At 36.0% G+C, this 14297-nt stretch overlaps 3 protein-coding genes and 1 pseudogene across 3 annotated transcripts; 3 read left to right on the top strand and 1 right to left on the bottom strand.

The window, feature by feature from the left end:
* The first annotated feature begins 271 nt into the window (after window positions 1-271).
* Window positions 272-2275, top strand: LOC143572834 (F-box protein At1g60400-like). Its single transcript, XM_077057883.1, has 3 exons — window positions 272-1207; window positions 1282-1473; window positions 1892-2275. The coding sequence occupies exons 1-3, from the start codon at window positions 272-274 to the stop codon at window positions 2273-2275; spliced, it is 1512 nt and encodes a 503-aa protein (XP_076913998.1).
* Window positions 2276-2886: 611 nt separating this feature from the next.
* Window positions 2887-5629, top strand: LOC143572833 (pentatricopeptide repeat-containing protein At4g21300 pseudogene; annotated as a pseudogene).
* A 2570-nt stretch (window positions 5630-8199) lies between these two features.
* Window positions 8200-11883, top strand: LOC143572832 (DEAD-box ATP-dependent RNA helicase 5-like). The gene is made up of 13 exons (XM_077057881.1): window positions 8200-8671; window positions 9084-9208; window positions 9962-10069; window positions 10172-10252; window positions 10335-10413; window positions 10531-10616; window positions 10698-10754; window positions 10854-10921; window positions 11016-11084; window positions 11179-11272; window positions 11347-11511; window positions 11583-11675; window positions 11777-11883. The coding sequence occupies exons 1-13, from the start codon at window positions 8200-8202 to the stop codon at window positions 11867-11869; spliced, it is 1590 nt and encodes a 529-aa protein (XP_076913996.1). The 3' UTR covers window positions 11870-11883.
* Window positions 11884-12909: 1026 nt separating this feature from the next.
* LOC143572831 (uncharacterized) lies at window positions 12910-13826 on the bottom strand. The gene is made up of 2 exons (XM_077057880.1): window positions 13786-13826; window positions 12910-13614 (listed from the first exon to the last, which is right to left on the bottom strand). The coding sequence occupies exon 2, from the start codon at window positions 13595-13597 to the stop codon at window positions 13157-13159; it is 441 nt and encodes a 146-aa protein (XP_076913995.1). The 5' UTR covers window positions 13598-13614; window positions 13786-13826; the 3' UTR covers window positions 12910-13156.
* Window positions 13827-14297: the final 471 nt, after the last annotated feature.

The following is a 14297-nucleotide window of genomic DNA, read 5'->3' as shown; positions in this document are numbered from 1 at the left end:
AACATATGAACATCCTTCTAAAGTTGTAATCTTGAAAAATCTTTATATCGGCCGTCACCCCCCACCCCACCCCCTACCGTTGTCTGGTTGTTTTTGTTTGAACTTGATACTACGTACGAACATTTACTGAGGTAGTAGGTACTGAGTGAGTTTCTAATAATTGCAGCTTTTCTAATAAATTGCAAAACTCTGTATTACCTCTAAATCGGTTTGTTTGTGATTTAATTGTGTGTTTTCTAATAAATTGCAGCGTTTGGGGTAAAGCTAGAAAATGAGTTTAGAAGGAGATACAGATAGACTAAGCAGTTTGCCAGATGATCTTATCCATAAAATCCTTGCTTTGAGTAACATTAAACAAGTAATTGAAAAAAGTGTGTTGTCGCCTAGATGGAGGTATATCTGGACTTCAATGCCCTATCTCACTTTCTCAACTGAAGATTTCACTACGTTGCCAAAGTTCTCCAAATTCATAACCAAGTTTTTATCTGGCCGCGACAATCACACGAATGTGAATTCAATGAAGCTCACTTTCCGTGGAAAGGCGAGCCAGACTTTTGTTAAAAAAATTATGAATTATGCAATCTCTCACAATGTCCAGCAACTGAATGTCGTATGCATGCCTGAGAAAGATATGGAAGTTCCTCTTTCTCTGTTTAGTTCTCAGTCTCTCAAACATCTCAGTTTGACCATGCAAATCCGCAAAGGTTCTAGGTATCGTTATAATGGTTATTTGGCGTCAACTTGGGAACTCCCAATGTTAACAACATTGGAACTTGAGTATGTCACTTTGCGTGATGACAACTACGTTAGTATTTTCTCAAAATGTGCAAACATGAAGAACCTCACATTAAAGAACTTGAGGACAACCGGACTGAATGATTTCAACATTTGTCATCCACGTCTGTCTAACCTCACACTTGAAAATAACAACCTTGATATGAAGGTTGTCAATGTGGTTGCACCTCAACTTCAAAATCTCACTATCAAATTCTTTTATGCAAAGTTTGTGGTTTCTGCACCCGCCCTTGCCTCCTTACACTACAGCGGTACTCATGCTTTGCGCCTGTCTACCAAGGGCTTCCCTTCGTTGGAGAAGGCGGATATTTGTGTTTACTTTCCAAATGATCCAGATGCTCATAAAATCTTTCATCTACTTCAGCAGCTTCACAATGTCCACATCCTTACACTTAACTTGGAAGTCGTCGAGGTATTATCATATTTATAAATTATAAATCTGTACACATATATGATTAATTCGTTGGTAAATCAATCGTTATGCAGATTCTGTCTTCATCTGTGGAACTTGTGTTACCTCAATCTTCTCCGTTTGTGAACTTAAAGAGGCTAAGTATTTACCCATTTAAACAATACTGGCCAGAGAAAGCACCCCACAAAGTGGCTATGTCTTCTCAACTCAAAAGCTATCTTCTAGATGGTTCTCCAAAGTGCGCATACACAATCGTCTTACGTGAGGTATTGTTATCAATATCATGCCTGTATGCAATTTACTTATTTAGTTGCAAATATATTTATTGATAGGTAAATATGTAACTTAAATATTTGACTAGAATAAGGCATAATATGCATATTTTCACTTGTTTATAATGTAATGGGTGAATTGGTTATATTTTTCTTTCGGGTAAAGGGCTTTGCATGGTAATCTGATATTTCAATTAGCTTGTAAGGATATTTATATATATCATATTTTAAGTTTGAGTTAGATACATATATGACATTTTCTAAGTTTTAGCAATATATACGAAATTCACCCAAGTTGTGACCCTCATACAGTTTGACATGTATGAGTTTAGCATTACATGAAAAACATTAATCAAAGGATTTATCATTCAAAGTTAGGAATGCATTTAGTATTTCCTATGATCTCATGCAGGAGATTGTAGCACAGAAGATTATGGAAGGATTGGCTGTGATTTTAGAGAAAGAGAAGAAGGATAATAATAAAATTACCCTGGAGGGAGAAGAAGCCGGGAATCATAAACCAAAGAAAGTGAATTATGAGGATGTGAAGAGTTGCTGGGAAATTCTATGTGTGCAGACGAAGCGAAGGAAAGAAACTGTTGATCTCATTATTTCAAAGTTGCAGCGCGTGGAAGAAATACTAGCGAGGCTGCCTGCATCATACAAGGCTAAAATTCAACCATCTTTTTCTGAGACCGGCATTATCATGACTAAACTAACAGATAGTATAAAGTTCAAGTGTGACGAGACTCTAAGCCGCTTTCAACTTGCTACAACATTGGAGTCGTCGTCTTAGTAAATTGATAATTATAATCATAACGGTCCAAAAGTTTTTTTTTTTTTTGCTCGTAATTATAACGATCAAGTGGATGTTTAGAGATGCGTTTTCGAAACTGTTTATATACCATCTAGCTACCGATTTTACTTTATTTTTTTGGTGAACACTAATTTTATTTAATTAGTTGTAAACAAAATAGAATTAAGACTAAATTTTTTTACGCTTTAAAGTGCGATTCATATGTGAAACCAGATGAATTATATCGTCATTTATGTTTGGAGCATTCAAAAGCGAAGCAGCGGAATCACATATGAATTAAAAGTAAATATTTCAACTTCCACCGTAAGTATTTTGTTTAAGATAGTAAAATCAGAATAGACGAGTGAATGAAATAGAGCTTTTTAATAATTAGCGGTTCATCGATTTAGCAAAGAACACATATACATTTATATTTACAACCCTACACTATTGAATGTTTACACTTTAGCCCTTCTACTATTTAATACCTAACATATATCAACCAGGGCTGTTATAATATAATACTAGCAAACTCATATATTCAGCAGCAAACCAACTTTACAATTTACCATGATTCTTGCCAAAAAAAAATTGTGATTTTGTAACACTAATGATGCTTTGAACGATGGTTATTGCTAAAACATGTGTTTGGAGATGAGCTGATTGAAAACTCGTATCGTAAATGGGATTTTATTTGTGCACACCACATGCTCGATGAAATGCCTGTGAGAGAACTTGAATTAATTTTGGACTTTGTTTCAGTTCTTCTTTAAGGGATGTGATTAATAAAGATGCATTGACTTATAATGTACCGAAAGAACATCTCATTTAACCGGAGATTTTCCCGAACAGCATCTTCGTTAAGCGCATATACGTCGGTCGGGTTTTTCCAATACACCAAGGAGGATTTAATATCCAAACTTGCATCAGTTTTGCAATATTGTTCACACCCTAATCCTGAAGTAATTAAACAAGGCCAACAAGTACATGCTCAGTTAATTATTAATGGAATCGACCATTCGGGTCTATTGGGTTCAAGATTACTTGGAATGTACATACTTTGTGGCAAGTTTAATGATGCCAGGAGTATGTTTCATAGACTTGATTTGTTCTATGCATCACCATGGAATTGGATGATTAGAGGGTTTACAATGATGGGTTGTTTTGACTCTGCGATTTCGGTTTACTTTAAGATGTTGGGATGTGGAACTTGTCCGGATAAGTATACGTTTCCGTATGTGATCAAGGCTTGTGGTCAGTTAAGAGCAGTCGGGTTAGCTAAATTGGTTCATCATACGGTTCGGATGATGGGTTTTGAGATGGATGTTTATGTCGGTAGCTCGTTGATTAAGCTTTATGCTGAAAATGGCTGCATTGACGATGCACGCCAACTGTTTGATAAAATGCCTCACAGAGATGATGTACTGTGGAATGTTATTCTTAATGGTTATTTAAAGCATGGGGATTCGAAACATGTATTATTATTGTTTAACCAAATGAGAAGTTCGAATACTCGATCAGGGTCGGTGACGTACGCGTGTGTTCTGTCTGCGTGTGCATCTGATGCATATATTAAACTTGGTACTCAAATGCACGGTCTTCTTATCAAATGCGGACAAGTAGCGGATCCTCAGGTACTCAACACACTAATTGCAGTGTATGCAAAGTGCAAATGGTTGGTTGATGCTAAGGAGTTATTTAACAGCATACAAGAACCTGATCCGGTTACATGGAATGTTATAATTGGCGGGCACGTGCAAAATGGACTTATGAATGAAGCTTTAGATTTACTTCGTGAAATGATATTATTTGGAACAAAACCAGATACCGTCACATTAGCAAGCTTCCTCCCGTCTTTATCCGAGTCTGCATCTATAAACCAAGGGAAAGAGATACATTGTTACATTCTAAGACAAAATGTACATTTGGATGTGTTTTTAAAGAATGCACTTATTGATATGTACTTTAAGTGTCGAGAGGTCGAAATGGCACAAAATGTTTTCACTTTTAATACTGACATAGATATTGTTATATGCACTGCTATGATATCCGGTTATGTGCTTAACGGGATGAACTTTAACGCTTTAGAGATCTTTCGGTTTTTGCTTGACAAGAAAATGAAACCGAATGCCGTCACACTTTCAAGCTCGTTGCCTGCGTGTGCTGGTTTGGTTGATATAAAATTAGGCAAAGAGTTACACGGTCAGATTTTGAGAAACGGGCTAGAAAGAATGTGTCACGTGGGGACCGCAGTGATAGATATGTATGCCAAATGTGGAAGGCTTGATCTTGCACACCAAGTGTTTGTGAAAATGCCTGAAAGAGATTCAGTTTGCTGGAACTCCATGATTACTAGCTTTTGCCAAAACGGTCAACCCGAGAAAGCGGTTGACCTTTTTCATGAAATGGGATCCGAAGGAGCCGTGCACGACTCGGTAAGTATATCATCAGTTCTTTCCGCGTGTGCAAATATACCATCACTTGGGTTTGGAAAAGCAATCCACGCGTTCATGACACGAGGCGCATTGAAAACCGACCTCTACGCAGAGAGCGCGTTAATCGACATGTATGCAAAATGTGGAAACTTGGAATATGCAAGAAGTGTTTTCAACACAATGCAGGTTAAAAATGAAGTATCTTGGAATAGTATTATATCCGCGTATGGAAACCACGGTCATCTTCAAGAATGTCTTTTATTATTCCACCAAATGAAAGAATTTGGGTTCCAACCCGATCATGTCACGTTTCTTGCAATAATATCTGCCTGTGATCATACTGGTTTGGTTGATGACGGTTACCATTATTTCAAATCCATGACAGACGATTATGGAATTGAACCGCGTATGGAGCATTACGCGTGCATAATCGATCTGTTTGGTCGCGCGGGTCGATTAAACGAAGCATGTGAAGTTTTAAAGTCAATGCCTTTTGACCCGGATGCGGGTGTTTGGGGCACGTTGTTAGGGGCGGCTAGGGTTTATGGGAATGTTGAGCTGGCGGAAACCGCATGCAGTCGTCTTTTTGAGATGGACCCCACGAATTCGGGGTATTATGTTTTGCTTTCTAATGTTCAAGCTGATGCTGGGAAATGGGAAGGTGTTAATAAGACAAGAAATATGATGAAAGTTAGAGGGGTTGAAAAAGTGCCCGGTTATAGTTGGATTGAGGTGAATAATGAGACCCATGTTTTCGGAGCTGCTGACAAGTGTAACCCGAGGTCTGGCGAGATTTATAACTTGTTAAAGAGTTTTGGTTTGGTGGTTAGGGATGAAGGGTATGTGACAGTTGAGAAACATCATAACATTATGGGGTTTTGCTGACATGATCATAGATGCTAAATTATTTGAATTTTTTTTATATGGTTACATATGAAATACAAGTTTACAAACTTTTGAAACTTGAAGGATGTGATGTTGCTGCTATAATTAGATTGCCACCTGAAGCAGCTTATTAGATTAAAATTGAAGCCTAAAAGTTTTGCACAATCTGGTGTAGTTTGTGGTTGGAATTGATGTACATTTGATTATTGAAAAACAATTATTATGAATGAGTTATGGGTATGGTCAATGGTGTCACAGGGATGTTAGTCAGAACAGACTGATTGAATCCGGGCATGAGATATATTATTTGTGTTGTGTATTCCAAACGCGATCTATTGGGATAAACGTGTGTTAAAACGGTTTTGTAGACTGAGAGATATGTTAGAATGTAGGTGCCCGCTAGTAATGCCTTGCACGTCTATCATTATATCATCCGTTTAAATAAACAGGTCAATTTAATTAATCAGGACCTACTTATTAAACTGTTAGATGTCACTAACTTAAATTAATAAATCTTTGAATTAATCATTATATGCATACGTACATAAATTATGAATCATGCATAAGCTTTGCAAAAAGTTGGATTTTCAATTCATGATAGTCAAGTCTGCTAAAATTTTAATTATTACAAATTTTACTCATCTAAAATCAAAATACCTCCTATATTTATTAATTAACTAATAATTTATTTTTTTTACTAAGTAATTACATTTTAGTAATTGAAAATAAATAATGCTCCTTCCTCTTTAGACATTTGTTCCCTGAGCAAACATAAAATAATACTCCCAATCTTGCATCCAACCAAAGCACATTCATAATCGAACGAGTCCAAGGAACGTTATCTTTAGTATTGAACGGACTCGATGCTCACCTGAACCCGTTTAAGTTTGCCTGGTTCTCGAGTGTGGATGGCACGCGAGATCTGAATCTATTATCCATGGAGTTTGAAGGAGGATGATAGTACATGCGAGCGGTTTGAAGACAGTGAGAATGAAATCTAGCAATCATTCTCACCCCCACACCCAACATCTCCATATATTTCCCCATTAAAACAATTATAAGGACGCTTAAGAGTTAAGACCATCATAATTGATATGAAGAAAAATGATGACAATATATAATCTTATCCAAGAGTGTAAAAACATGTAACATGGAGAATTATATGGGAAATTTGTGGTGATTGATTGGCTTTGAAAACGGTCAAAGAAAGAAGGATATAAAAAATTTTATGTTTAAAATGCCTAATAATGTCAAGGCATGTTAAAGGTATTTAAACTAGTGTTTAAATGTACATACTTGTCTTATAATGCAACATGAGTCATGTTAATAATTTTAAGATTGTAACATAAGTCATGTTGGTTGAGTAATATTAGGTTTGCTAAAATTAATCTGGTTCTATATACGCTAGTTTTAAATTGAATTCACTTTTTCTTTAAATTTTTTACCCGTTTACACATATGTTAAAATTTGATGCAAACACTAGTGGATAAACATATATTAGATTGATAATAATAAAATAATTGAACTTCGTGCTACTATGAATTACACTATAGTTAAACTTCGATTTCTTTATATATTGCCACATACATATGTAGTCAAGAGTCGAGGGTCTCTCTGAAAGCCGCATCTCTATCCCATTGGATAGAGGTACGGTGTGCCTACATCGCACTCTACTCAGACCCTACTTATAGCTTTGCTATTGATGGAACTCCACTGAGTATGATTGATTAATTGATATAATAATAAAATAAAATAAAATTCAATTAACTAGTTTAACATAGAATACGACAAGTCATGGTACATTATGTACTAGTAACCAATCATTAATTCAACAATTATGTACAAATAAGCGTCATTCCCAAGGGAGTGCTCCAGTGGTAGCTAGCATTATCCCTTATTCCTTCAACAAAATGGTGAGATTCAACCTTGAGAGTCGCCACTCGATTTTTATTTTTCACTTTACGAGTATTAACCATGAATTGAAGACCTAGTTATTGTCAACACAATTTGCACAAGGGTTTAACATACTTTGTTGGTTTAGAAAATCAAACATCAGTTTCTATTTACGTTAGGTGTAAACAAGCCGAGCTGCTCGCGAGATACTCGAGATCAGCTCGATAGAGCCAAGCTTAAACAAACTCGAGCCTATAAACGAGTCCGATTCCGGGCTTCACTTATCTAGTTCGATCCGGCTCGCGAGCCTAAACTAGACAGTCATCTGTATAATTTTTATTTATATACATATATATTTACATGTGTATATATGCAAATAATGATTAATAAATTAACAAAATAAACGAGTCGAGCCCGAGCTGAGTTTGAAAAACTACTCACAAGCCAAACTCGAACTCTGTGTAAGCTAAATGAGCTGAGCTCATTTCCACCCCTAGTTTTTTGGATTTAACACACACCTATATTACAAAGTCGATTCATTTTTGCCATACTGTATATTACGAAGGACAAAATCTAGAAAACCCCAAAATCCACAACCTCTAAAACCCTAATAACTCATCTTCCAACTTCTCTTTCTCACGCCTCACAGTTTCTTTCTTGTGGGCGTAAAATTCACACACCAACTGATTATTATCATTCCATTCCTCCAAGATGCCAACAATCACCGACACCAGCATCACCAAATCCGACAAAAAAACCAAGAACAAACGTAAGCTTCAAGATCAAGACCAAGAACAACAAGAATTCGAACAAACCCACAAAAAAGACAAGAAGAAAAACAAGAAAAAACAAGAATCTGTTATTGTAAACGAAACCCTTAATGGGTCTGAAGAGTTGAGTGAAAAGAAGAAGAAAAAGAAGAAGCAGAAGAAAGAAGATGAAGGAGAGGTTAAGAACAGTGGTGTTGATGAGATTAGAGAAAGTGAGGATAATGTTGTGGTATCTGGGAAAGATATTAGTGATGCCAAGTACAAAGCTTTGAATTCGTTTGCTGAGTCTAACTTGTCTGATGAGTTGTTGGAGTGTTGCAAGAATTTTAATAAGCCGTCTCCGATTCAGTCCAATTCCTGGCCGTTTTTGTTACATGGCCGTGATTTTATTGGGATTGCTAAAACTGGTTCAGGTAACTTGAAATTGTTATTAGGGTTTGGATCAAATACAAATTAAATTATTAACGTGTTAATTGCGAGAATCAAGTAGCGTAATTATGTATACAACATAGTGTAATTATACGTTATTATTATGATTTCATTTGTACTTTTAACTTTCCCCTTGTTATTATTATGGGTTTGGATTGTAAAGTTTAGATTTTTATGGGTTTCTATTTGGGGTTTGGCTGTAAAGTTGAGATTTTTATTGATTTTCATTTTGGGGTGTATTTAGTTTTTATTGTAAAGTTTAGATTTTTGTGGTTTTTGATTTGGGATTTATTTGGTTTTGGTTGAAAAGTGTAGTTTTTTTTTTTTTTTGGTTTTGATTGTAAAGTTGTGATTTTTATGGTTTTTTGATTTGGGGTTTATGTGGTTTTTGATTAGGGAAAACATTGGCATTTGGGATACCTGCAATGAATCATATACTGAACAAGAGGCAGAATAAAACAACTAAGAAAGTGACCCCGCTTTGTCTTGTGCTTTCACCAACAAGAGAACTTGCTCAACAGGTGAATATTTGATTTCTGTCACATACAGTTAGGCTTGTAAACGAACCGAATGTTTGGTGAATTGTTGGCTGGAAGTTTGTTTATGTTCGTTTGATTAACATGAACAAGGAATTTTGTTCAATTAACTAAATAAACGAGCATTAACATAGTCACTGTTCATTCAAATGTGTTCGTGAACGTTCGATAATGTCTTAATTTACTTTTGTTTATGTTAGCTTATGCTTGTAAATGTTTGTTTGTGTTTGTTCGTTAAAGGTTTTTAATATTTTTTAATGACTTCTCTAATCTTATCATATAGGTTTAAGAAAATTGTTAACTATAATACAAAAATATATGAGTATTATGTGATTAATTTATATGTAGAATTAAAATATGAATGTGAAAATAAACAACACAAGGTTGGTAGCCTGACTAACCGTTGGCACTGACCATTCTTGGTTAGCCAAGTCAAATAAAACATTATGTTCCTGAGCTTTTTATGACAAGTTTATTTTCTTGATGAATGAACACAATAAAAAAATTTCATTAGGTTAGGTGTTTGTGAACCGTTTTGTCTGTTCCCTAAAAGCTTAATGAACGAACATGAACATGGCCTTTTCGGTTCTGTTTGTTTACAACTCTACTTATAGTTTTTAGAAGGCTTAATAGCTTTGATAAGTAAATATTATATTAATTTTGAACTTGAAAAGAAAGATTATCGGGTGATGCGATTATTTTTTGTATGGTTTCACTAATTTGTGTTCAATTTGGCAGATTTATGATGTCCTATCTGATGCTGGAAAACCGAGTGGTGTTCGGTCAGTTTGTGTCTATGGAGGAACTTCTAAAGGACCCCAAATATCTGCTCTAAAATCGGGAGTGGTAAGATCACATCTCCACTTATGGTTGATAACTTTAGTTGAAACAATTGTATATAAGCATACACATTTTCTTGTTATTTTACATATTCTTTCGTTCTGTTAGGATATTGTTATTGGAACCCCAGGACGTTTGAAGGACTTAATAGAAATGGGCGTGTGTCAGTTACAAGAGGTCTCTTTTGTGGTATGTAAATGCAATTTCGTTATGGAATGTGTGTATATATTTCGTTGGAAAATACAAGTATTGAATTTCACAATTATTGCAGGTGCTTGATGAAGCAGATCGGATGCTTGATATGGGATTCGAACCAGAAGTTCGTTCCATTCTTAGCAAAACAAGTTCTGGTACATGATCAATTTTAATTATAGCTTTGTTATGGAGTACTCGGTTTGGCTTAAAAGTCAAGCTGTAGCTCTTTGTCGTATCTATGTCTTCTCATGCTTACATTTTATATTCTGCAGTTCGTCAAGTTGTCATGTTCAGTGCAACTTGGCCCTTAGCTGTGAATCAACTCTCTCAAGAATTTATGGATCCGAATCCTGTTAAGGTGATTTTTGTTGCAGATAATTGCACTTCTATAGGCTGCAAATTTGTCTTTTACATAACATGTTCTATCTTATCTTGACAGGTTGTTGTAGGATCAGAGGATTTAGCTGCCAACCATGATGTCATGCAGATAGTTGAGGTACTGTGAAATTGTGAATGCTTGTGATCTTATATTTTATACAATTTCATGTCCACTTTTGAGTTAAAAGACATAAAATTATCTTGCTTTTAAATGTAGGTGTTGGAAGATCGAGCACGTGATGAACGTTTAATTACATTGCTAGAGAAATACCACAAGTCAAGAAGGTTTTTCTTTCTTGCATTTTTTTTTCATGATGCTTTCACTTGTGAACTTTGAATCTTTTTCATAGTTACTAATTGTGGGGCGTGAATCTTTCAGGAACCGAGTTCTGGTTTTTGTTTTGTACAAGAAAGAAGCATCCCGAGTGGAGAATATGCTACAAAGAAGGTGACTTTCTTTACACATTTTTGAACATTAGTTATCTTTTTAATAGTTGATATCAAGTTATCAATAATTAATATCATTAATCTTGGATTTATAGGGGTTGGAAGGTTGTTTCCATTAGTGGTGACAAACAACAAAAGGCACGGACAGAGGCACTTCAATTATTCAAGGACGGTACTTCACCTCTACTGGTAAGTGAATTGTTTAATATTTGGATTAAAATATTCAAACCATGATCATTCATAACTTTTTTCCGTTTGTGCAGATAGCAACAGATGTAGCTGCTCGAGGGCTGGATATTCCCGATGTGGAAGTTGTAATAAATTACAGCTTCCCATTGACCACAGAGGATTATGTTCACAGAATTGGAAGAACGGGCCGTGCTGGTAAAAAGGGTGTTGCACACACTTTCTTCATGAAGGACAATAAGGTAATCACCGTTAATATTTTCATTGCATTCTTCAATCGTGACAACTTAATTACTACAAAAATGCATTTCAGGCGCTTTCTGGTGAACTGATAAATGTTCTTAGAGAAGCAGGACAGAATGTACCTACAAACCTTTTGAATTTCGGTACTCATGTTAAGAAAAAGGTTCGTATTTTATTCTTTTTGAATCTCGGTTTGACTTTTTTGGTCAATGGATTTATTTTCTGAAGTTAGATTTCATTTGGTTATGTTTTTTCTTTGTGCAGGAATCAAAGCTGTATGGAGCCCATTTCAAAGAAATATCTGCAGATGCACCTAAGGCCACTAAGATTACATTTGACTCTGATAATGAAGATTAATTTGAAAATTTTGACTGAAAGGCATATGCTTTGTTTGTAATCTTTGGATATTTTTATTAAACGCATATTACTGTTGCAATTGTTTGGTTTACTTAATATTATTCATAATTCTTTATAATTATCTCGTCTTTTATACGATCTGTTTGATTTTATCTGTTATTTTTTAAACTAAAAGTTGATACAAAAAAACTAGCAGCTTTAAGATAGCTATTATCTGTTAATTTGGACTGCTTCAAGTTAGATAACGGGTCAAAACAAGATAACTGATTGTCAGAAAATAGCATACATTGTGACTACTGTCTCGGTGGCTGCACAGCATTGTCACTACTGTCTTGCTGTTGCAGCCACTGTCGCCACTTCTTCCATCCTCGCCACAACCAACTTCATGGCAATCTGCTGCCACAATCCACATCATACACGCATTTTACCAAGTTATAAAGCGTCAAACCGTATGTCAAATCCACCAACAGCAACAAATATTAGAGGGGCAATCTTTTCCCTCATCAATCACAACACAAGGCATATGTCAGGCACACAAACAGTAACTAAAAACCGATCTTTTCTTGTTTAAAATTAATATTCATACAATGTTAGTACTACAACTTGGTGTGAACATGTGTTATGCACCCCTTGTCACACAGGATGGTTATTCGGAATCCCAACAATCGATTTCATGTAACTTTCATACATAAAGTCATTCACATGCTGTTCCAAAAAAAAAGTCATTCACACACAATTTTATCCACAGCAAGCACTCCAACCCACACCACCTCGTTGAGTTGTCGTCATCATTGTCGCTGCTACCACCTGTTGCCGCTTAGCCATCTTAAATGTAAAGCGGGTGTAACCATTTTGTTATTTAGTTCGTTTTTTAAAAAACTTATTTCGCCCCGAGGTAATTTTGGTCAAAACCTTTTTTGACCCGAACAAAAATCAATACCTTTTTAAAATGGTATGTTTTGACCCGAACCTGTTTTGACCCGTTATAGAACCCGGCCCAACTCACCCATGTTGTGCAACTTACTTTTAAGCGGAAAAATAAGACCCATTCACCTATAAACGAGTTCATTTGGGCAGAATAAGAATCACATACGGATTGATTTGGTTCTACTCAAATTATATAACTGCTCAAACAGAGCCGACTTAAACTAAACAACGGGTCTCTAAAACACTTCTTAACTTACATAAGTCCAAGCGACAATTCAAAACATTGTTTAACTTACACGAATCCGGAAACCAAAATCCCAAGACCAACATCAGCGTAAACTAAAACATGATAAAACGAAATCATTCAACCGCTGCTTCCACATTACGTTCCTCGACCAATTCTTCAATACCTTCTACTCGTTTACCAGACTTTGTTTCTTGTTCCTCAACAGGAAACACTTGCGTAACCAACTCAACCAATTCCTCACCACTTCCTATCCGCTCCTCAATGTTTTCAATCAAGGGGAAGATTTCGGCCTCCGAAGGCGGTCTAATGTTGATGATGTTAACAATCTCATTCTTCGTAAGCTTGTACGGTTTACATTTATCCACAAACTCATTAATACTCTCTCTGGTCTGACTAGCAGCCACGCTCTTGGCCAAGCTGTCGTAAACCTTGAATTCCGAAGGCGCTAACGGGGCAAGAACCCGAGTCGGGTCTTTTGCAGCCCCTCTGGATTTTAAAAAATCAAGCACTTCGAAATTTGTAAGCATGCCCGCGTTTTCTACAAGTATCTTCATTGCTTGAAACACGAAACCTGTGTTCGAAGCGTAAAGATTCAATAAATAAGCTAGAATTGTATGTTGCTGCTAAATCAATCGACATGTTTGGTATCCAAGAAAATAAAACTAGGTTAAACACGAACGTATACAAAACAGGTACCCCCAAATAATGATTGTAAAAAACACACACACACAGATTTAGTTACCTTATTGATATTTACTCCGGCGAGGCTAATCGAAGTCCGGATGGTAATAGGCGAAGATAATGACGGCAGACAAAACAAGTTAATATTCATTTAAAACCTAAAGAGTAAAATTTATATATTTTATCTCCTGTTACTTTCAGAAACTTAATTGTCAACAATCAATAAAAACCAAGGTGTTTTCAGTCCCGGGTACCGAGACGATAACTCCACACGAATTTGGTCGGCTTCCATTAATGTCGTTACGACATCGGAGCTAAAAAACAGAAACATTGAGGTGAACCAATGGGGGTGGCGTCGTTCGGTAAACTCGGGCGTTGGTGAAACCTGCGTGTTGTCAGTCACAGACGTCGTGTCTATGAGTCTACGTGAATTAAAGCTCGGATTTTCGTCACGTTCGTTACGGTACCGAAACAACAATAAATAAACAAAATTGACGTTTGGTCGGTTTTCATTATGTTCGTTATTGTACTGGAAATAAATAAACAAAATGTGAAGACTAATAAGGTGCCGCC

This window comes from Bidens hawaiensis, unplaced genomic scaffold (genome assembly GCF_021521415.1).
Source record: "Bidens hawaiensis isolate Kalapana, Puna unplaced genomic scaffold, B.hawaiensis_p1.1 tig00026038_1, whole genome shotgun sequence".
Classification (NCBI taxonomy): Eukaryota; Viridiplantae; Streptophyta; class Magnoliopsida; order Asterales; family Asteraceae; genus Bidens; species Bidens hawaiensis.
Note: the sequence above shows the minus strand (reverse complement) of the source record. Positions and strands in the feature narration are given on the sequence as shown.